Source organism: Ciconia boyciana, chromosome 1 (genome assembly GCF_034638445.1).
Source record: "Ciconia boyciana chromosome 1, ASM3463844v1, whole genome shotgun sequence".
Taxonomy (NCBI): Eukaryota; Metazoa; Chordata; class Aves; order Ciconiiformes; family Ciconiidae; genus Ciconia; species Ciconia boyciana.
In genome coordinates this window covers 139,759,351-139,781,978 of record NC_132934.1, presented here as the reverse complement: position 1 = coordinate 139,781,978, position 22,628 = coordinate 139,759,351, and the positions used below count along the sequence as shown (strand labels likewise).

Sequence of the window (22,628 nt, the reverse complement as noted above, 5' to 3'; positions counted from 1 at the left end):
TCCTCTTATAGTTGCTGCACTCTTACCCCTCCTACAGCTCCCTAAACACAACTTGAGACAGTGCAGTTCATAAAGGAGAAAGACGCGTGGGTAGTTCCCAATGCAGCTGGCTCCAGTAACTGCTGTCTTTCCTAAAGACAGGACACAGCCAATATGCTTCTCCTGCTGTGTTCCTTGCATGGTGAAAAAGACTTGCTCTGCCGTAAAGTGTCACTAGTAAATTTACTGTCAGTACCTCATCCATGTACTACATAACCTCCAAACTCCTGTAAGAGTTACAGAAGCTGCTAGCTTCTCAGGAGCAGGTAAATGGCTATATTTCAGTTCCACATGAGGCAATGGCTCCTGCTGAGTTACTGCATATGCTGTCACTCAGAACCCAGACATTTTCTTTTTAAAAAAGATAAGAAAAAAGTAAGTGTGACAAACTGCCATATTCTGCCCCTCTTCACACACCTTTGCTATCACTGTTCGTTATGTGAGAAAAACAAAGGCAACTTCCACTGTGTGGCTGGGGCATATACCTAAACTCCATAGTGCATGTGACAGAGCCTGCTCCCACCAGGTGACCAAAATGGACCTCTGGGTGTCCCCCTTGTATAACTGGATGCACACAGATTCACACCAGACGAGCCAGCTGTACACTCAGCAACTCAGGAACTCAACTGGTCCATCCCTGGCACAAGGTCACAAGTATGTAAATCCATGTCATTTCTACCAGATCTGTGCCATATCTGTCTTTGAAGACCACCAATTGTGGAGATTACACCAGTTCCAAACACTGTTATTTCCAAGCTATAAAATATTCCCTGACTTCATTTATCTTAATTATCTCTTGTCTCAGCCACTATAAGAATACTGACTACCTTATTTCTTTTTATAGGCATTTATAACTTTTACTACAAATATTACTTCCAAGTATGTAACACAGCGTAGGATTCAGCTCCAGATTTAAATGTCAACATTTAAGTAACTATGGTGTAACATCTACTTATAAGCTCGACATCCAAGTTACCATTATAATTAGTGGACACCTAGTTCAAGATATCTACTTTGGAACAAGATGAATATTGCTGTACTGGTCATTAACTATAACAGTGAATTTGGAAAACTACTTGTAAGGTCAATTTCACCAGGGGCGCTGGCATTTTGGTCACAGAACACATAATCTTTCTGCTGGAAAAAGGCTGGCAGGAAAAGGGCTGCAGCTGGATTGATTGTTCCGCTGGGCTGAATCTTGCCTGTAGACTGTGAGTTGCACAACTCAGCCTTACACCTGTGGGAGACATCATAGTCTCCTCATCTTTGAATCTTGTCCCTCAATTTTTTCAGTTCAAACTGCTCAGAATTGAGCCTCAGCTCACAGAGAGACGTTAGGCATCTCCAAGCCTTCTACAAATGAGTTGTCTAGGCTCCCTTCTGTACTCAGTAAGGAAGAGAGGCATCTCCAGAGAATGATTCAGCTGCTGTGTGGGATGAATTGCTTCAGAAGTCACCTGCTTTTCTTTTTTGACTATAAAAGGAGCTTGGACAATGAGTAGAAATCTCACTTCCAGAAGGCTAAAGCTTAAGGTGATCAGTCCCAAGCTTAGAATATATAAATCTCAGTTTGGATAACCAAAAGCATATTGTTAGGTAAACTTAGTATTCACAATTAAAAATGCCTCAACTTTTATTTAAACTTTAAATTATTCCAGCTTTCCATGAAGTTAGGCAACAATGAAATATAATGGGGAAAGCTAGAAAAAAGAAAACTAGCATAGCCAAGATAGGGACAAACATTTAAAATGTGTATGTAGTCAGGCTGAGCCAAAGCTTGAAGATTTTATGGAGGAATAAGCATTTGATTTGAAAGTATTTGACATAGCATGGCTAGAAAGGTAACCATTCAAACAGGCAGGAACTTTTTAAGAAGTGAAAGATACCTCTCACAATCCACACCATCCAGTGTGACATATTCTTATGTTACGTAGCAAAACTGAACGGTTATATAGCCTTTCCTCGTTCAGGTTGGTGCTGCATACACTTAAACCCAAAAGAACTTAAATATTTCTAAAATTCTTTGAAAAATTCCAGAAGAAAAGGTGATTATCCATTTTGTAGCCCTTTATTTCAAACACAAAAATTGAATGGATTTTATACAGGTGTTACTGCTACACATGTAGATTGCTCCAAGTTAAAACACTAACAGTGTTAGCACATTTTCAGATAACAGCATATGAACCTGTTACGGCTAAGCTGGAGCAACATGTAATGACCTATATGCTCCTAGAGGGTAATAAAGAAAAATCCTTTTTGATTTCTGAATGTGATCAGACACTTTATGGCATTTTCCTTTAGACTGGAAGACTTAAACATAAAATTGTTGTTAGATTTTTCTGAAAAACAGAAGGGTGCATGCAGCCTAGCAGAAAACCAACTTAAAGATTTTTCCAGTGCTTGTGGCCAGCTATTCATCCTGTGCTAATTCAAGGTGACTGATAAAGTTTGGCATAAAGCCTATTGTGGCCTTAACATGAGCCAGTATAAGTCTAAATTTTGTGGTTCAAACTACAGTTTAGTTTTTTTGACACTGCATGACTTCCGTATACATTCATTTCCTGACTCATTTCTCAACTGAAAAGGCCAACAAGTGATACTGCAGTGGCATCAGCAGAAAATCCGCCTGGGAACTGTATGTACTTGAGACCCTCCAACCACACTCCAGGGAGACAACATTCATAGCCACAAAAGCTCTGTTGAACATAAGGCCAAATTCTGCTTCCCTATTTAAAACTTTACAGAAGCAATTTCCACCAAACTAAAAATTATCTCAGCTATGGGAAGATTCAGTCTCCCAACATGACTGACCGTAATTTTGGATAGCTGACTCACGTCATTTCCGTCTGCCAGATATTTACACCTCCATAACACAAAGAGGAGAGGCAATGTTTCACTCTAATGTGAATGTGAAGGGAAGGAAGGATGGGTGTAGGATTTAACTTTGAATGATTGTACAAGGTTCATCATATTATATCAATGTTCTACAACTCTGAGGCAGTTGATGAGAGTTCCTCCTTACAAAAAATAGTAAAATAAAAATTTTACAAACCTGTCTTCTTCCAGTAGACTTTGACCTGAAGTTGATTGTCCTGATAGAAAGGAGTTCCAATTTTAAGAAAACGAGTGGTTTTCCTTCTTTGAAATGTTGGGTAAGGATCCATCAGTCCTTTCTGGGGTTTCCCAGCAGAAGATGTCTGTTCCTCTGTAACACACAGAACAACCAGGAATTAATTATTTAAGTACAGTGCCATATAATGACTAGGTTAACAGTGCTGAAATTTGGAAAATAATACTATCTTTAATCCAAATTATCTTATTTCAGTATCTTACCTAAACAAAATTAAAGAACAAACTGTCCATAATGGTTGAAAAGCGTATCATTTGTTTGAAATTCAGTCAAAAAATATTTTGGACAGAGAGAAAAAAAGATAAATATATTTTAATATGAAAATGCTTTGTAAATTTTCAAAAGAATAATAAGGAAAGGGAGTGATTTTTATGCCCAAGAACAAGAAACGTTGACACATCGACTTTTTAAACAGGCATAGTACCTAGCAGTACTTCTGTGTAATTATTCATGGCCTTTATATTTGTGCAGTGTTTGAATATACACAAAACCCAAGGATGGCATTGAGTGTAACCCACAGAGTGCCACATGTGGTTATTACATCAAAGTAAATATAGTCCTTTGGTAGGCTATATAAGAACACTCTGGTCAGATTAAAGATCTTTCTTGCCCACTTTCCTGTTTCCAACAGTGAACAGTGAATGCTTAGGAAAACATTGTAAGAGCAGAATTAACTTTGAGCAATTTCCTTCGTGTTATGTGCCTAGCTTCCAACAAGCAATGGTAACGGGACGTCCTTCATCAAGCATTTCTTTTGGCAACAGTTCATCAACATTTACCAGGGTTGACAGTATTTCTAGACATTTTCAGCTGAAAAGGCAGCAATGCTGATTCAAACTGCATTTTCATTGCACACTCGCAAATATATCAATTCTGATTAAGAGGACGGTATTTGCATCAGATTAACAAAAAAAGCTGTCTTTAATTCAATAATACACCTAAATGAAAAGTAAAGATTCTAATAATTAGGAAGTGGCAAATTATTAACTACATACTTAAGAGAAAGAGGGAAAGACTCAGGTTTCAATAATTACCATGAGCAGCATGTAAACTTGAACATTGTGCCCTACATGTAGCTTCAGCTGAAACCCACTTGCTTTTTGGCCAAATTTTACTTTGTCAATCCTTTGCTTAATCTGATACAATTTTACATTTTCTTTGCTTGTTTTAAATTAAAGTAAAACTACCAAACTTAAGCAAATTCTTTCTCAAGGTAACCAGAATGTTTATACTACCTAAAAGGAAATCAAACAGTGATAGAGAGAAGTACAAACTTAAATCTATTAGGTATACCTCAACTTAAAGTATTTTAATTTTACTAAATTTCTGCTTTGCTGTTCTCTGTCTGCTCCACTTCCAGAAAAACCAGGACACCAATTTAGAATATTTCTATATAAAGATCAAGAGAGAGTCTTGCTGCATTTCGCAGAAGTGAAGCATACAAATATAGTGAGGCAACATATTTCTGAGTGTGGGGAAATATAATGCCAGAGGGCCAGGGTCAAAGCTCAGAGAGGTCTGTAGGACTAAACTACTTCAGCAGGTTATGGACTACTCTTTATTCTGACAATAGGAACAGACACCTAAAAAACCAGAACTTAATTCCAAAGGGAGCAGAGTAACTGATAGTGGGACTTCAGCAAAATTGGCATGTTGCTTCTGGAACTACTTCCCAAAGGCCATGGAAGTCCCCAGATAAAGACGGGGCGTGAATGTCATGTCCTAGATAATATTTCAGGCAATATTTTTTTTTCGTTTTCATATTTCTCCATCTGCTTCTGAGTATTCTCAAAAGTACCTCAAGTAGGACTGACTCTGTACCTAACTAACTTCAGTGAGATTCAGAAGATGAATTTGCATCTCCTCCAGGAACAGTTTTTATTTGCTTTTCTATGTAAGCTATAATTTAGTCATTTTTTTAAAAAGTCCAAAAAGGTCCAAATACACTTCTCAGCAGAGTGCTCTATCCACTAAAATGTGTGATATCAGTGGTTTAGACTCAAAGAATCTTGAATCCTTTACTTCGTGGCTTTAACAGAAAGGATGCTCAGATTTGACTATAAACTTACTATTGAAATACTCTGCTGTAAAATAAATACATGTTTTAGTTCTCACAGGCACTGCTTTACAGTTAAAAAGAAAATACTGTTTGTTAACTAAATGGATGTTCATAACTTGAACATGACAGTCAAATACTTGAAGTATATGAGAAAACAAAAACATTGCTCTTATTATAGTATTACTCTGGTATAAAAACCAATACAACAATTAATGAACCTTTTACTCCAAAAAGGTCACCACAGTAAAAGTGAAATAAAGGACAAGGCATTAGAAAGTCTATACTAATCAGTCATTAGTAGATAGCAGACTTTCACAGAAAATACTGATGGACTGTTTTCTGAAGTAAAACAATCAAGGAGAGGGTAGATTATACAAGCAAAATTGTGGAAGGCATTTAAATCTAACTGTGATGGTGATAGGAATGAGGTGCCACTGGAGTGGACAGAAAATGATGAAACCACTGAAGTCACATGTGAGGTATAGGGTAAATGAACTGCATTTGGTGGAGGATTTGTAAGTAATAAATCAGATGTGATCTGCATCAGATTCTGAAAAACACAATGTTTTGGAGAGGGAAAAGTGAAACAAAAATCTTCCTCTCCCAACACAAACCCATTGGTGATATAGACCATGAGAGACAGACCATCAGTGAGACCATGGAGAGTTGATACAGCACTACCAGCGAAAGGGTTTCTCACAGTAAGTATAGAATGGTACCAAAAACAACACAGTCCAATCTCAGTTACTCAGCTTCAGATTACAGGGTTTTTGTTATATAGAAAGTCTTTATTTACTATCATGTTTAAAGACTGTGATGATCTGACCTAATGTCAGGACTAGCAATAAAGCCTGACAAACATCAGTTGATTAGTTATCCCTGCTCCCAAGAGGGGAAAGTTTATAAAGCTATTCTCATAGTAAAATGAGAGAAAGAAATGCAACAGCTTGCCCAATGTCACTTTGGCTAGGTGTGTATAATGGCGCCTAGAATTTCATCCCAGTTACCAAGACATAGCTCAGCTTCAGACTCAGGTGAAGTCCAGGCACCAGCCTTCTCCTGTGACCTGACGTAAAGCAAACTTAGTTACATGTTCTTTCTCAGACCTGTGACATAATCTGGTGAAATGCCAGTCAAGATGATTGGACTGAAAAGGAAACACCTGAAAGTTTAATACTGAGATCCAGAACTTCACAGAAACTTCTAATCAGAAGAGACAAGAAGACCAGGGCAGGGAGGGTGGGGGGAGTGTGTGTAAAAAAAAAGAAAAGGAAATTTTTGTTTGTTTATCTAGCAAAATGTGCTTTGCAGGAAAAAAAAAAGCAGCAAAACCAACAAAAAATTCTTACGAAAATACTCAGCAAAATGAGAAGGTCTCTCATAAACACCAATGACACGCTTCTAGTTGAGCTCAGTGGCTGAGTGTACTGGAATTAAACACCCAGTTCCCACTGTAGTTTTTCTTCTATTACATGTCCTGTGTACATACAGAAAAGAAAGGAAAACTAAATGTGGTAACTCAAAGAAGCTTTTGATATCGTGCACAATCCTGCAAACTAGGTCACTTTTGTAGGGGATGACAGAAAGCACAGGTACAAGCTAGGAAAGCCAGTATGGAAAGGGCAGAACTTTTATATTCACTTACACTGGGCGTCACTGAGGATTTAACCCAAACTTGCCTTATGTACACACTGTGGAGATTCAAGCTCATATTCTGGTATGGATTTCAAGCAAGGACTCAGTGTATTGAAGAGACGAAAACTTGGCCCTCTGCTGTCTCTCAAGATGGACCAAAAAGGTAGTAAAAATGAGCTTAATATGGGAAAAAGAAGGATCTTTAGGTCTATTTTATCTTCTTGGTACATTAAAATGGGAAGCAACTGTAGATATGAAGGTCTGTCATAGCTAATCACTACTTTAAAATATTTTATGTATATCCAAACTGAATATGCTTGCAGAAGGGTCCAGCAACAATAGCAATTGATTAGTTAGGGTGATAGTAATTACAGTTATGTTATGAAAATGGCAACAAGTAAAGTTTAAACTTTGAGTGTACTTTAAAAAAAAGGATGTAAATGGATGGAAAATGAAATGGAGTCAGGACAGGATATTTAAAATTATATTCTTTAACATCTTATTATCAGAATTTTGCTGTATTGGTTAATCAGAGACATATCAGCAGATGAGGCAGTAACTTGGTATGGTATTGTAATTATACAAATAGCATTTAACTAAGACTAAGAATCATAGTTTACATTCAGATTCAGATATGCTTGTCAATTATATTACTTAGCATGTGAGGTTTTAAAGAAGACCTTAACAAGAAATAACCTGACATCTAAAGATCTCAAGATTCTAATTTGAATGTGGGTCCTATGTGTGCAATAATTTCTTGAGAATTCATTGCTTGTCAGGCATGGAACATTTAAGATTCCCTAACAGAGGAGTTGATGTTTTATAACACTTCATACTAGATACATATTTGTGTGGTCCAAGAATCTGAATTAATGGGCTACTCAAAACAGTCAGGATTTTGAAAAGTGTTGCAAACTAAAACTGTCCAGTTAAGATAAAGACACAGAAATGGTTTTATTCCAGCCACTGACAAATATACTAAGTATTTATACCTGTATTGCATTTAAAAAATATCAACACCACAGTCATGCAAATATTTCCATTTTTGTTGCATTTGTTTATTTCAGGTGGGTAGGATCTAAGATAAAGAATTAGGCAAAAACTGTCACCAATTTTTAGATAAGAAATTTAATGTTAAAAGGTTACTCCACCGAGACAGGATCACTATGATATGAAACAGAAAGCTTTAAGAAAAATATTTTTTTTAATTTGAGAAATCATTATATAAAACATTCAAATTCCAGATGAAGAAGGGATAAAGCATTCAGGTGTTTTAATACAATTACTCACTATTATTCCTGGTGTCCTGAGTTGTGCTAAAATGGAGAGAAACCTTAGCACTTTTTAGGCGTATCTGACCCCAACGTGTTACTGCCTGCAGTTCCACATTGTAGTTGCTGTTGGGTTGGAGTCCCTCCAGGACCACATAATTTTGGGCCTATAACAGAGGAGAATAAATATACAAAGTAGTTATAGTATTACTGAAACACAGGCCCTTATTAAAAGCAGGCCTGTTATCTTAGGCACACTACTCTTGAAATTAGAAAAGAAAACTCATGTATAAATTTCAATGGAGCAAAATTTCCTTTCTTTAAAAAATGTATTTTATTGGACTCTATTTTTCTGTGTCATTTTTAAAATACTAACCTTCTTGATGTTTACATCATTTTGGCAATTACTTGGAAAATACAGACACCTATCGTTTAGGTCAAAACTAAAGGGTTTTTTTTACATATAACAAGTTTTTTTCTTATGCCAAAATTATTTTAGCCAAAGAAATTTTAACTTTTTTTCCCCAATTTCTGTTTTAGCAGAGCAATTGAAAACTTTTTCTAGAGACGATCAGTCTGAAGACAGCTAAAATCCAACATTCAGTAACCTTGTCAATATTTTCTATTTGTTTCAACTGTTGTAAACAAAATTGAAAAAAAGAAACCAAAACCCATGATCAAAAATAACCCCTCATTGGTAAGAACACTTTTCTGCTATAGAATGGAAAACAGAAAAGAAAAAATACAGTTTCCATTCTCATGGAAGTGTCTTAAATGGGGAAACACCAGAGTTAGGACTATCATTCTCCAGTCAATAATCCATAAATTAAGGTGTAATATCATAAATTATACTGCAAAGAAGAGCCAAGGCTTCTCAGTATTCTTACATTTCTAAATTTTTTTAATGTATTTATAAAAATGCCCTTCTAGCCCATATCTCAGACAGAAGACATTACTCCATGTTTTCATTAGAATACTTTGTGCCTCTGAAGTTTGACAGTCAATCCGGAGTGAAAAAGACAACCATGTACTGCCATATTTAACACTTTAGGTATTGTCAAAAACATTTCATATAAATTACCTTTACTTATTTTGTGCTGAGATATTTATAAGATTGACTATAACGCTCAATTAACAGTGTTAATACTGTAGTCAAATTATTTGAATGTCAACCTAGAATCATTTCATATGGAAATAATTATAAAATTATTTGGACTAGACTACATCTAAACGTAAAAACTGGGTAAAAAACATCTCCAATGATCTTTAAGAAATAAGACTTTTCCACCTTTAATTTATTTCTTTTTAAGTTTTCTGCAGTTTCAATTTTTAGACAGAAGAGTTGCTATGATATTAAAAGGACCATTGATTAGCAATACCCTCAGGAGTGTCCTGTGGGGGAAGTCTGAATCTCACTGGCATTGCCGTAGAGTTTCATGACATGTTGCAGAAGACGAAGTACAATGAGCCAGGAGTAATATGAAAGATCTAAGAGCCTGCCTTTTCTCTAAAATATGCCTTGGATTTCTGTATATTCAAGGTCAGAACTTGGTCCCAATTACTGTAATGTTGTATATTGGATCTGTTTTAATACATTCATACGCAGGATGTACCCTACACAAGGTGCCAACACAACATTAAGGACCCAGATCAATTTTAAAATTCTCTGGGATTTGTGATTTAAGGACCAGCTTGTGGAGAGAAAGCTCCCCTCTATCTTTAGGCTGTAGCCTCTGCCATGAAGATGTCTAGCCAATGGCAGCTTTCCTGAGAAATGCAAACTTCTCTACCTAGCACAGTCCAACCCTACCCCTATCTTGCCAAAGTGATTTTTTAAAAGCACAAGAAAGAACTAACTTTCTTTTCTATGCATATTTACCTGGGGAGGGGGGGGGAAATTATTTAACCAAAGTAGAAATGAACCAAGTTATCTCAGCCCCTGAAATTACTCCATGTTGTCTACATTTGCAGGGAAATCTCCTTTTCCTGCCTGCCCAGCACAGATATGCAGCCTCCAGGCCCTGCAGCCTCCAGACCCTGATCACCCATCAGTTCCCATGAGAAGGCATGGGTCCAGCATGCTCCCACGGTGGCACCTCTGCCATGTCCAGTCTGCTGTGGATGAACTCAGCACACAGCCTTCATTGCCTTTATTTCTCTCGGGGTTTGGTGACTGAGGGACAGAGAGGGAACTATAACCCTCCGGCAGTCACTCATCACAGTGCAAGTGAGCAGTCAGAGCCAAAACACAGTGTTAACATAGACATGGGACCAAATTCTCACAATGCATTCATTAAGAGCACTGAGAATTAAGTTCAGCCTGTTATCTGCAATTGATTTCTCTTTCTATTAACTACTTTAAAATAATATGCAATATGCTTAAGGATATCACAACAAATAGTTTTCCAGTAAAGCAATATTTGACACATCATTCAAGAAACTCATAGGAACTAGCTGTTATGGAAATATGTCAGATCTTTGTTACAGCAGCTTATTTAAAGAGTTTTGGGTTTGTTTTTTCCTTGGACCTATACTGACTATTTAATGGTTATTCTATATGATAGTGTGACAAGTTTTATTTGCATAGTGAAAGAACAATGTGACAGATGATATTTGTCTTTTTAAATAAAACAAGCACTCCATCTTTAAGAAGCACGAATAAAATAAGCCTGAATTTAGAGGACAAAGAGCATTTAACTTTCTATTCATCCCTCCTGCAAAATCTCATAGTATTTACCTGCATTTTAAGGCAGAATTCTACTTCTCTCCCTGAGTTCAGTGAAAGATAGAGATTAGGAGATCAAAATTGTCTATGGGTTGGTGATATCAAAAATTAAGACCACTACTTTACCAGCTGCTGAAATCACTGCAATTTATCACATATTTTATACTTACACTCTATTTTGTGCCAGAAATAAGCCATATTTCTGTCTCATTTACTGTTTTCTTTCTTACCCCATCAGTAATCTTCCTCCTCTTTTTTTTAGCTGGGATTACATATTTGCTATATGTCCAGCTCCAGAAGACTTTGTAGTGGTGCACTGGGATATCAGGCTCTTCTGGAAGATCCCAAGTAATCATTACATTTACACTCCCATCATTGTTTGCACTGATATTGGCAATTCTGATATTAGATGGAGCTGGTGGAGCAGACGGATCTGGAATTTAAAACAAAAAAAAGATTCTAAAGTAAAGATCATCTTCAATAAGGTAAAGTTCACCTTATGTATTTACCAGGCATACATGACCTGGATTAAACACTCTCAGTACACTGAAGAAAATTCAGGCAAAAATTTCCCATAAGTGATATGGCTTCTTGTAAATTCTAGAAATTCAAGCTCTACTGAAATAAAAATTATGGGTTAGCATCTAGTTTTGTCATTATTCTGTGTTGTTGATAGTTCACAAATATTGTGAAGCTTTATCAAAATGTGCTAGACTACCAGTTTTACTTCTGTCATTCACTACTTTAAATACATAGTGAGTGTAAAACATTTGTGTTCTACAAGTGGCCTTGTATAGTCACCACAGAATTTTATGGTGGAAATACTGAATATCTTTTCAGTGTTGCCAGACAATTCTCAGATGATAAAATTATGTTTCTACATGTTGAATCTTTCTTCAAAATTCTAGTATTGATATCTACCACCATAGGACATAAACACTTCCTTAGAATAAATATAATTAAGTTGTAATGCTATATTATGATGTCATAGAAGTCTATAGGGTTTTTTTAGAACAACAAAAATAAATTAGCTACTGCTGTGATTTATTTCCTTGTTCTGATTTAATTTTTGGTCAGTATCAACTGAGATATTATTCATTCAGTTGTCTCTGTGCTGACCCTAAAGTCAAGAAGGACACCTGACAGTCAGAGGTTCCAATATTGAACCTTTTCCAATATTGAACGTTAGGTCCTCCTTGTGGACCTACTATATAATATCCTGGCCCTGAGTAATGTGAATCAATGGAAATCTTGCAACTGAGCTTCTGAAAGTCCAATTTGCTATTCACTAACTCCCACTTTTTAATCCTACTTTTTAACTCCTACTTTTCTTTAAATGCCTGTGGTAGCCAAACATCGGTGGCAAAATATAAGGAAACTGCAAAAAAAAAAAAAAAAAAAAGTAAAAGTAAACAGTGTGTCTCAAAAAAAATTAAAAGTATATTAGGCAGAAAAAAGGAAATTCGTAGTAATTAAGGCATGTTATGAACCTGTAGCCAAGAAAAAACAATCTGATTGAAAAAAACATTTTCATATAACTTTTTAGCCAAATGAGACACCACTCATTTGCTAGAAATAAAACTGGAGGTGTGCAGAGGGGACACCAGGCATTCATTTACTGCGTGGTTCACCTGCATCTTTTTATAATGGTAAATGAGCTGTTAAATAAACTTTCCAGGCATACTAAGTTCATCAGATAATCCCTATGACAAATGGTCTCACTGAAAAATTCCATCATTTAGGTCACACAAACTGACACATTCAGAATTAATAAAGACAGCATTTCCTTTTTAAAGATCAGCAGATGTGAAATAATGGCTTATTCCTGTTATTTAACAGGAGTCTTGGTTAAATAACAATGGATGCTCCTGTTTCCTCACACATATAATTCAACCCAACTTTTGGCTATAAAAGTTACGAAGCATACTTGAGTTTAAGAATTCTGGAAACTTAACTTAATTTTCAAAATAATGAGAATACTTTATTTTTTCCCCACTCATTTTTTGAATCAGCTTGCAAGCCAGTTTCCTTTATTTTTTTCTGGCTTTGGAGTAGCACTGTCCTTCACACTTATTTCGTTACCTGTGAAGTAGCCAACAACTCCATCTTAAAGTATACAAAGCTATTTATATTGGAGGGGATAAATTTAAGAGATTAATTTAGTTAAATGGTTTGTACTGTTCTCTACCACAACTTTTCATTTACTTCTATAGTTTAATAAAATAAGTAGATATAAAATGAAATTTAGGTACGATAAATATAAACAGTATCATGATTCATAAATCCAAAATCCTTCCTCTTCACTGATTTAAAATATTAGGGGCTTTATGTTATATGACAATGTATTATGGTAATAAAACATTTATAACCTGAAGTGCAACCTGATCATATTACTGTAGGTGAATTATTCAGGTTATCTCCCAGAAGTGCTATGCATCATGTATTATGTATATATAACATATTGGATAGAATTAAAATGTTTCAAAGAATGTCTTCCCAAATGGTCAGATATAAGCAAAAACAATTCTAACCATAAAACATGTTTACCTCCATTCTGCATCTATAACAGACTCTGAGAGTCATTAAAAAAGAATCCAAAAGTTAAATGAAATAGCCTTCTGGACAAAGTGTATTACATAATTAAAAATATTTTAAAGTTCTATTCACCAATTTTTCATAGGTCTAAAAGCAAATGACCAAATTTACATTCTTCCTTTTCAAATGTTTCTGTCCCCATAAGAATGCAAGATGGTGTGTAATTTTCCCTGTATAAAGTTAGAGATGGACCGGAATGGAACTTTTATATCTCTCAGAATCACAGGAATTTGTTTTTATTTTAAGGTAACTTCAAACATCCCTGTTTTTCCCAGTAAAGTAAGCAGGAAAAGAAAATAGTAAGGAAGAACTATGTGCATACTGAAACCAATAGATCATTTCTTCTGACTTCTATAGCACCAGCATTTCACCCTGTACTTTTTATAATTGCATAATTTATTGAAAACATTACTTTAGCAGTAGCAGTGCTTCTGTGTTCACTAGAAACAGTCCAATCAGCTGACAAAATGCTGATCCATATTTAAAAGAAAACCTAGTAGTGTTTCTCCTTTGCTATGGGAGAATGTAAACATTGTATTAAAAATCATTAGGTAACTACAGTTAAGGAAAGAAAGAACGTCCTCTTAAAGGGAATATACATGTGAAATAATACAGCAATAGCAGAACCATTTTCCTGAGTGCCCCCTTTCTTCAAAGTCTCTCTTCTGCAAGCCTCGCAAATGTCATCCACAAAAATGCCTTTGAACAGGAGGAAGAGTGGTGGTGGTAGCAGCAGAAGACAGAAAGGAAGGACATCTGCAGTTGACAGCCATGAAAAGGTGAGACATTTGAAAGTGCCACATTTTCTAGAAGAGCTTTTTTAAAACTAGAGACTTACCTGGGAAAATAATAAGATAGAAGGACGTAAGATGTCACAGATGAACAAAACTTAATTTATTACAGTTTTGCATTTAATCATATGAGAAAAACCTGTCTGGTTGTAGAGACACAACAGTAAAATATTTCTTGGATTTGGGGTGTATTACCTGAAATATGACACTGCTTAGTGAGCATTTTATACCAGCTGAGGATCCATTCTATATTAAGTATTTCAATAACACCTATATAATTTATTAATCTATTTCTATATATTCCTGTGACACTCATCACTATGACAACTGATAGAACTATCATTTTGTAAGTCAAAACCCCAATAATATTAATCTTTTCTTTCATTCGAAAGGACTGAGTTTCACCAGCAAAACAAACGGGTGAGAAGGAATAGCCGCAAGGCAAGATATTGTGATCTCTGTTATTAACAGGAAAAAACCCAAACAATCCAAACCCCACCCTCAAAAAACAACAAAAAAAACCCCAACACCCCCCCCCGACCTCTCCAAAGCCCCCTCTCAAAAAAACAAAACCCCAAAAAACCCCAAAACCCAAAAAACTGTTAAGTATAAGAGCATGCTCCTCCATAATGCATGCCCGCCAGGTACCAGATAACAGATTAGTTGTTTTTTTCTGATTTTTTTAAGCCTTTGCTACTGCATTATTGAATGGAAAAGTTATGCTTCTACAAGGTGCTCTGTTATGCTTATATCTATGCAGACATTAAAAGCAGTGTACAACTCGTGCTGAAATACTTCAAGGTCTAATAACTGGTACCAGATTATAAAGCTTATATACATAAGGTGTTTGTTAACCTGACAATGAAGCTAAACTGGCATTCTGCTGACTATAAAGCTAATAGCCATTCTGCTGTTAGTCTTCATATATCTGTGATCCCTTTGACTGCCTGCCCACATGTATAATTCAGATACGTGAACATTAAATTACTGGAATGGAAACTACTGCCAGTTTTTCAAATGTAAAGTTCTGAAATTTTATATACATAAATTTATCTGAGTGTTAAATCAAATTCTTTGGTTTGCAGAAAGAGTGATGCTAGTTGCAGCTTTTCCTTTGCAGTTTATACTACAACTCAAATAAAATAAAAGTCATTATATATATACTAGAATTTGGCACAGACAGCTGTCCTCAAATCCGAAAACATTCTGGTCTCAGCAGCCTGACAAGTAAATCACTTCTCGCTGCTAGAAATGATAGCTTCATTAGGTCAAGGCTGAAGCTGCTGTTCCAGCACATGGAGTAAGTACTGCATTTGTCTGGATTGTATCTGGCTTGAGTATACCCAAAGGACTTAAATTCTTGTCTTGCTGGCTACTTAGCCATCACAAGCAAAACTCTGTCTCCAGTCCCCAAAAGGGAGGATTCCTTGCTGCAAATAAAAGAAAAAAAGAAAACCCTCACATCATCACCATTTCAAAATGCATATCTTCCCACACTGATATTTGTAAACGCAGTGATAGACAATTTATATTTTACAAAATTCTTTCAATCAATAGAATCTGGAAGCACTTTGCAACCTTAACAAGACAGTATGGGCAAGCTATACACAAGAATCACATCATACACTGCTGCAATGCATCCACTTTGGCTTTAAATGTGGCAACTGTAATGAAAACAGTAAATGATTTGGAATATATGTCAGAGAAGAAAATAATGACATTGGAACCGGAATTCTCATTCTGAGCTGTAAAAGTGATAGCAAGTTTGACTCTAATTTAAACCCTTTTTTATAGAGCTTTTTTCCGTGACTTAAAATGGATCTCCCATTGCCATCTTTTAAACATTAGACCTTCCAACTCTAAAAATCTGCTGAAGCTGCTTTACAGACAATTTTCCAACCATTAAACAATTCCAAGGCATAAGCGTTGTTGCCCAATGGAAATGGCACACATAAACCAGCTGTGCAACAGTATAAAAAAATCATTGGTCCCAAAGGAGCAACAGAAAGAATTTTATTGCCAGGAGTGGGTGTCTGTTCTGGTTTTACTAACACTCAGTAATGTATGCATGAAATCACATCCAGCATGGTACTTATGTGCTGTGAAAACAATGTTGTCTGCTTCCTTTTGCTTGACAATTTATCCTGTGTGTGCTAGCAACTGCCTTCATGTTGAAGATAAAAACCTTTAGTAGAGGTAGAAGGATCGGATTGTTTGGGCTCATTGTGTTCATCTTATAGCCTCCTTTTGTCTCAGAAAATACCTAACTACAGACCAGCAAGATAATATATTATATGGAAATGCCTAACACTGATCCCTCTAGTCAACTGCAGCCTCTGTTTCTAAGAGTTCATTCTCATCATAAATCATAAAAAGCTAGAAAAAAAATAGCCTAAAAACTCTTACCCAAATGCAACAAATTAAAAGTTGTGTTACTAGTGCCGAGCAGCTTCTGACCAGTTGGCTTAGGCTACTCGGTGCCCACTTAATGGGAGAAAAGCACAGGAAGCTTTTCATCCAAGGAGACTCATTTATGGGTTGTAGGAACAGTCCTATCCAGCTTCCAGAGAAAATGAAGCAGCTTAGAGAGAGCCAGTCAAAATATGAAGAGCCATATATTTGTATCTTTGGGGATCAAAAATGTTCTGCCACGCATTTGTTAGCTTTATTTATTGCTGTTATTGTAAATTGTTGCCACTCAACCAAAGATGAAAAGCAAAGCACACACAATTTAAAAACCCTGAAAGGGCAAGTAGAAACCACTGTCAAAACAGCAGAAAGTTTTCATCAATTGTAGTGGACAGTATCAATCTGAAAATCCATGTGCAGAGTTCTACTTCTAGGAAAGAACCCACTCTCCTAGGCGCAGTATTCACTTCATCTTCTAGCCACTCTGCTCCAAACAGATAGGTATAGTCTAATCTGCGTTTCTTGTAATTTTGGAATCACATTTTGGCAAAATGAAGCATCACTTCATTCCCCGTGAAGGGCCATGCCAGACACACACATACAAATCCTTCGTTTCCTTTATAAAACGGAAATAAACAGTTTATTTTAAGCTCTGAATATTTCCTAAATTATCTCAGCTGTGTCACTTTGATTATTTATTATTTACAGATTAATGCCATAAATGAACACTTGAGACAGTGTAAAACAGCTAATAAACCTTCACCTCAAACGTTTGTAGTATAAGAGCATCAAAAGCTGCAGTAGATAAAACCTCAAAACACAACTAGATGAAGAATGGTAATCTGGAATACTTAATGAAATACTCTTGTTTTCCTGGTTTTGTCCTTTTCATGACTGGGAAATTAAACTAATTTGGATAATAAGAAGCTGTATTTAGTGATAGAAACATTAATGGAAATTACATACCTCAGAAGACTTAACATTATTTTGAATAAAACAAAACCTTACTTTTCTCTGTCTACTTAGAGATCATGTTTTTTGAATTCACAAAAAACACAAAATAGTATAAAACAGTATTGTGGTAACCAGACAAAAAGTCTCTCTCCAAGTAATTACAGCACCAATGTTTTTGAATGTTCTTTTTAACAGCTTAAAATATTTAGTGACAGAGACTTTGTGGTGCCATACTCCTCCCTAGATTCAGATTATATATCATGTTTGTCCTCCTTTAAAGGAAAAGCAAACCCCAATAATTTGCTATTTGTTATAACTTATGAGCAATTGGTAAAAGTTCAGCATCTTGTGTGAGAAACTGTCTTAGGAATTGCTGTCATGTTTCTGATCAAAGGGTTTCTTTTTGAAGAAAACTTCTGTTAAGTCTGACGAAGATAATAATCTTCTCGGTCTTGGCACAACAGGGTGAACTGAAACAGTACAAGAACTAATGTGAATTTCTGTCCACAGTTCACATAAATGTAGCACAGACAGTCAACAGCCTTCCAAAGGTGATGTGCCAAAGTCCACTTTCCTTTTCCAAACTGGAGGTTAAATGCGCCTGTAGGAGCTCAGCAGGGGCCAGTAGATGCTGGCACTCAAAAAACTAGGCACATCTGAGCAGTAGTTTCTTGCCTCTGCCAGGCAGGAGCCGCCACTTCCCACTGAGCTCCAAAGTAGTAATTAAATGTCTATATGACACTATAACTGTTACTGCCACGAGTGCTTACCTGGGGACACGGAGGCTAAGAGATACCGACCGAAGCACTCCAGTATCATTTCCGACAGTCACCACCTGGCAGCGTCTTCATCTGTGTAACCTAGCGCTTCTACATGTTTCATCTGGTGAACACGGTATCTTTATAATAACCACTGACAATAGCAAAGCCTCTAAAATAGTCAAATGAGCTGCCAGAGTAGGATGATTTTGGCTACGAAGCTGATAGCTAACTGAACTCCTTGCTGTTTGTCTGGCAATTCATGATTCTCTGCCAAGGACTGGAGTTTAGATTTGAAAATTGTTATTTTGAGGGTTATAGAAGCCTTTTGAACAACACTGGCTACATACTTTCTGCCATTATCAAGATCATGTTATTTTGGTTTATTAGGTAAGAACATGCAGAGGTACTACTGGCTCCTGCTGGCCTTGTCACAAAGTCCTAAAAGTGCTCCCCACCTCCACCAGACAGCCATGAGCCGCACTCAAGGAGAGCAAGTGCTTCAGGGGTAGCTGCAGGGACCACAGAAAAAGAGGACTCTCTTATCTAACAAGTAATCATTTCAAAACCACAAGCTCCTGAAATACAAATCACTGCCAGCTGGGAGGCTATTCTGAAGAAATACCCCTATGTGCTTATCCTGCTCTTATGCTGTTCTCCAAAAACCCACTTTTGGCTGGGGTTATATACTGGGCTAAAGAGACCTTCAGTATGACTTACCATGCATGTTCTTATATTCATTACTAATGTAGGTATTTTGAACAATATACTCCTGTGGCTAGCACACTCAGTGGGAGACGAATTTTTTGGGAAGTAATACAAATCCTGCCTGAAAATGTCACGCTCGAGCCAAAACCTCAGTGATATCATGATATACCTTTATGTAATTGCAATTATAGTGGTTCTAAGCAGAATAGTTGGAAAATCTTTACAAACTCAGTAAAACAACTGACAATGATCTGAGTTTAAAATAAAGTTGGTGTCAGATTCAGCAATACAGTGCTGTATCTGCTGAAGTGCTGCTCGTGAAGAAAAGCTAAGAGAAAGCTACTGTTGCTGCTGAGTCTTTGCAGTAAGCTCAACACAGCTTGAAGGAACTGTGTTTTTTATGTGACTGAAATGATATGATATTTAAGGATAATAAATTCTTAAAATAATACTTCTTTTATACTTGAAAAGGTTTGTGGTCACAGCAGTAATGGGATAGCTATGCCAGCCAACCTTCCTACCACAAATGTGGTTATAGAACCAAAAAATTATTGAGCCTAATGTATATTTATTCAGTAAGTGATTAAACCATCCACACCAGCAAAAGCACTTGCATGCCTCTATAATTGCATCTACAAGAAGACATTTTCTAGGACTGACTATGGCCAAACAGCAAGCTAAAAGCTAGCACGGGAACCCATAGATAGCAACTGTCTGTATTGCAAGATAATTCTATCTGCAGAAAGAGGAGGAAGTGCATTCCTCGAAGTATGCGTTACACCAGTGCAAAGATTCTGTCACTACTAAAACAAAGACAAGTCTTTCTATTAGAAACTACCTCTATTAGTAGAGTGAAGAGTGATAGATCTCATTCTTTGGCACGAAAGTCAACTAGCACGGTCTGGCTATGCCCACATTATCGACTGCCTTTAAGAGAGGGTGACCACATCCAGACCGTCTGTCTGTCGGGAATAGTTTCTGGCCTGTGCTAACTCCTATACTATGCTTGCGAGTCATCTGAGAAAATTCTGCTTCACATGGGTCAATGGCACACCAGGGACAATGCCAGCAGCTTCACAGGATGGGAGATCTGTTTCCATCTCCCCCATCCCCCAGGTGCCATTTACTGGTACAGAAATAATATTCAAAGTTGTTTTATTACCCAAATCATTGCAAAACCAGAAATGGCAACGAAAATTCCTACAATACTTTGTAGATTGTCCGGCATGCCTTTCTAATGAACAGAAACATGCTATTTAGCATTTATACCCTTTTTATTCTTAAGCCCTTACGATTAGTGCTAGAAAGGGGAAAGTTATGTTAGGAGAGCCTGCAGTTCCATCAAAACAATGCTGCTACAATTATTTAGATACAGGCATCAAAATATTTCAATACTCTGCTAAACATATGGCAGTAACATATTTCTCATAACTAAAAAGAAAAATAAGAGAAACCTCTCGGAATAACACACAAGAAACCCCAGTTCCTTCATATTTCATGGTCAGGGTCATGTTGTTTGATACCAACCGTGCGGAAAATGTTTAAAAGGAGGTTTATTTGTTGAGACCCCTTACTGATAAAAGAATAATGACATCTTTAACCTTTAATTCCTTTGCCGACTTCAAACAAATCTCACACCATTTCCAAAGCCGGTGGCAAAACTACACAAAACCCCACCTGTTAAAAACCTTCTGCCAGAAAAGCAGGCAGATCAAGTTGCGCTCCACGTGTGAGTGGAAGGTGAGCACCAGACGTAGCGAACGAAAACTAACCTTTTGAGGATCGGAAGTGCTTGCTGGGTGCCGTGAAGCCTCTCGTGCCGTGCACATTCACAGCTGCCACACGGAACTGGTACCACCGGCTCGCTCGGATGTCTGCCAGCCGAACCCGCTCGTCCGTAGTCTGGTGGGGAAAATGTCACGCTTACACTCGTTGTTCTGACACGGCTAGTTGTGCTATCGTCTCCCATGCAACACCGGGCAGTCCGACTGAAGGGTAGGGGACGCACTTCTGCGATACGCACCAGCGTCAGCAGGCTGTGTGCAACCACCTCACCTAGCTCGGAGCATCACTCCGCGCTGCAAAGCATTTGCAGCTGTGAACGAAATCATATCACCACCCAATTTTACAGAGCATTGCAGGTCTCTTCTGGAAAAAAGTAACCTTTAGAAAACTGGTGAATTGTTAAATTCACAAAATTAGTTTTCCAGTCATCACAACCTTCACCAGTGTACAGGGCCTAGCTGTGCAGGTGTTGACGTTTCAGGGAACTCATTGCCCCAGGTCACAGAACTCATTTCTCCAATTCTCAATTCTCAGAGAATGAGGGGTCCAAAATGGCTTCACAAAATCCAGCACTGTGAGAAGCCGCCTTTTCTGATTCATAGGAAACATGAAACCCTCAGGTAACTAATATAAGGTTTCTTCAGATCTTTGGCACTTACGTCAAAAAGACACTCACAGCCTTAACTCTTCCCTGCAGACCTTTCTCAGGTCATAGGAGATGACCTTTTCTCCAACAACACCCACTGAGACTGCTGGTGTCATGAGTTCAATTTCCACCTTCTGTGGGGACTGCCTTAACAGCTGAAATATGGAATAAGCATGGATGCACTCTGAACCCTTTCAGTAGGAGGTGCTTTACCTGCTCTTATTCTGAGCCCTGCTTTCCTCTATCTTTTTTTTCCCTTTAAACTTTTAAAGAGCTATCTTCTTTATTGTTTCCTATTTTTCCGAAGGTACAAACAACAGAACTGAACACAGCCTCCTGGTAACCCCTGAATCACTGCTAAGTACAGAAGACGTAGCATTTTTTTAGAACTCATCAGAAACTCATCACTTGTTGTGGATTTTACTTTTACAATTACCTCTCAATTATCCAGTTTTCAATTTATTTTAGGATGTCATGTTTATTGTTTTTTAATGTAATTCTGTAATCAAAATAACACTTGAACCTGAACCAAATGTCCTGTATGTGTCTAAATATACTATACAATCATTACTGATTATCATTACTGACCAAACATGCAAGCTCATTAAAAATGTAGTGACATCAATTTATTTTCACAAGCTCTGTTTTCTATAACGTCAAAAATCCACCTTCCTTGTATAGCATTCAATGTTACTTGCAATGATGCCAAGCACTTCCCAAAAAAGGGACAGCATCATTTTTGCTTTTTGCCCTTTCGAATCTGTGTAAGAAAGTAGCAGCTCTGACCTAACTCAGACAGCCAGAACTTGAGGAAGCTGCTTCAGCTCTGCAGCAATGGCATTTTTAGAGCCCTGACCAATAAAATTTGTAGGTGTTATCCTGCACTTAATCTCTTCATTTGGTGATAAGCAAAACTTGGGGAAAAGGATATCTCGTTTGTGTGTGCATGTAGAGGAAAGATAGCCTTTCTAAATTGCAGTATAGACTGCTCTCAGACTGGTAAGTGTGGCAGACTTTGAGCCCCTTACATATTGCTGCTACTCAGAGTCCTTCTCCATTCAGACCGCTGTATTTGTCTTTTTAGCTTAAGCAGGGGTAACGGTCCCGATGCTTTCATTGTCTG

At 37.1% G+C, this 22,628-nt stretch overlaps 1 protein-coding gene across 1 annotated transcript in view; it reads right to left on the bottom strand.

The window, feature by feature from the left end:
• ANOS1 (anosmin 1) overlaps positions 1-22,628 on the bottom strand; it is a 148,168-nt gene that overhangs the window by 28,354 nt on the left and 97,186 nt on the right. The window contains exons 6-9 of the mRNA XM_072849517.1: positions 20,847-20,976; positions 11,090-11,292; positions 8,154-8,301; positions 3,092-3,244 (exon numbers count right to left, since the gene is read on the bottom strand). Of these exons, the coding sequence (XP_072705618.1) occupies positions 3,092-3,244; positions 8,154-8,301; positions 11,090-11,292; positions 20,847-20,976 (634 nt within the window). The remainder of the gene's footprint in view (positions 1-3,091; positions 3,245-8,153; positions 8,302-11,089; positions 11,293-20,846; positions 20,977-22,628) is intronic.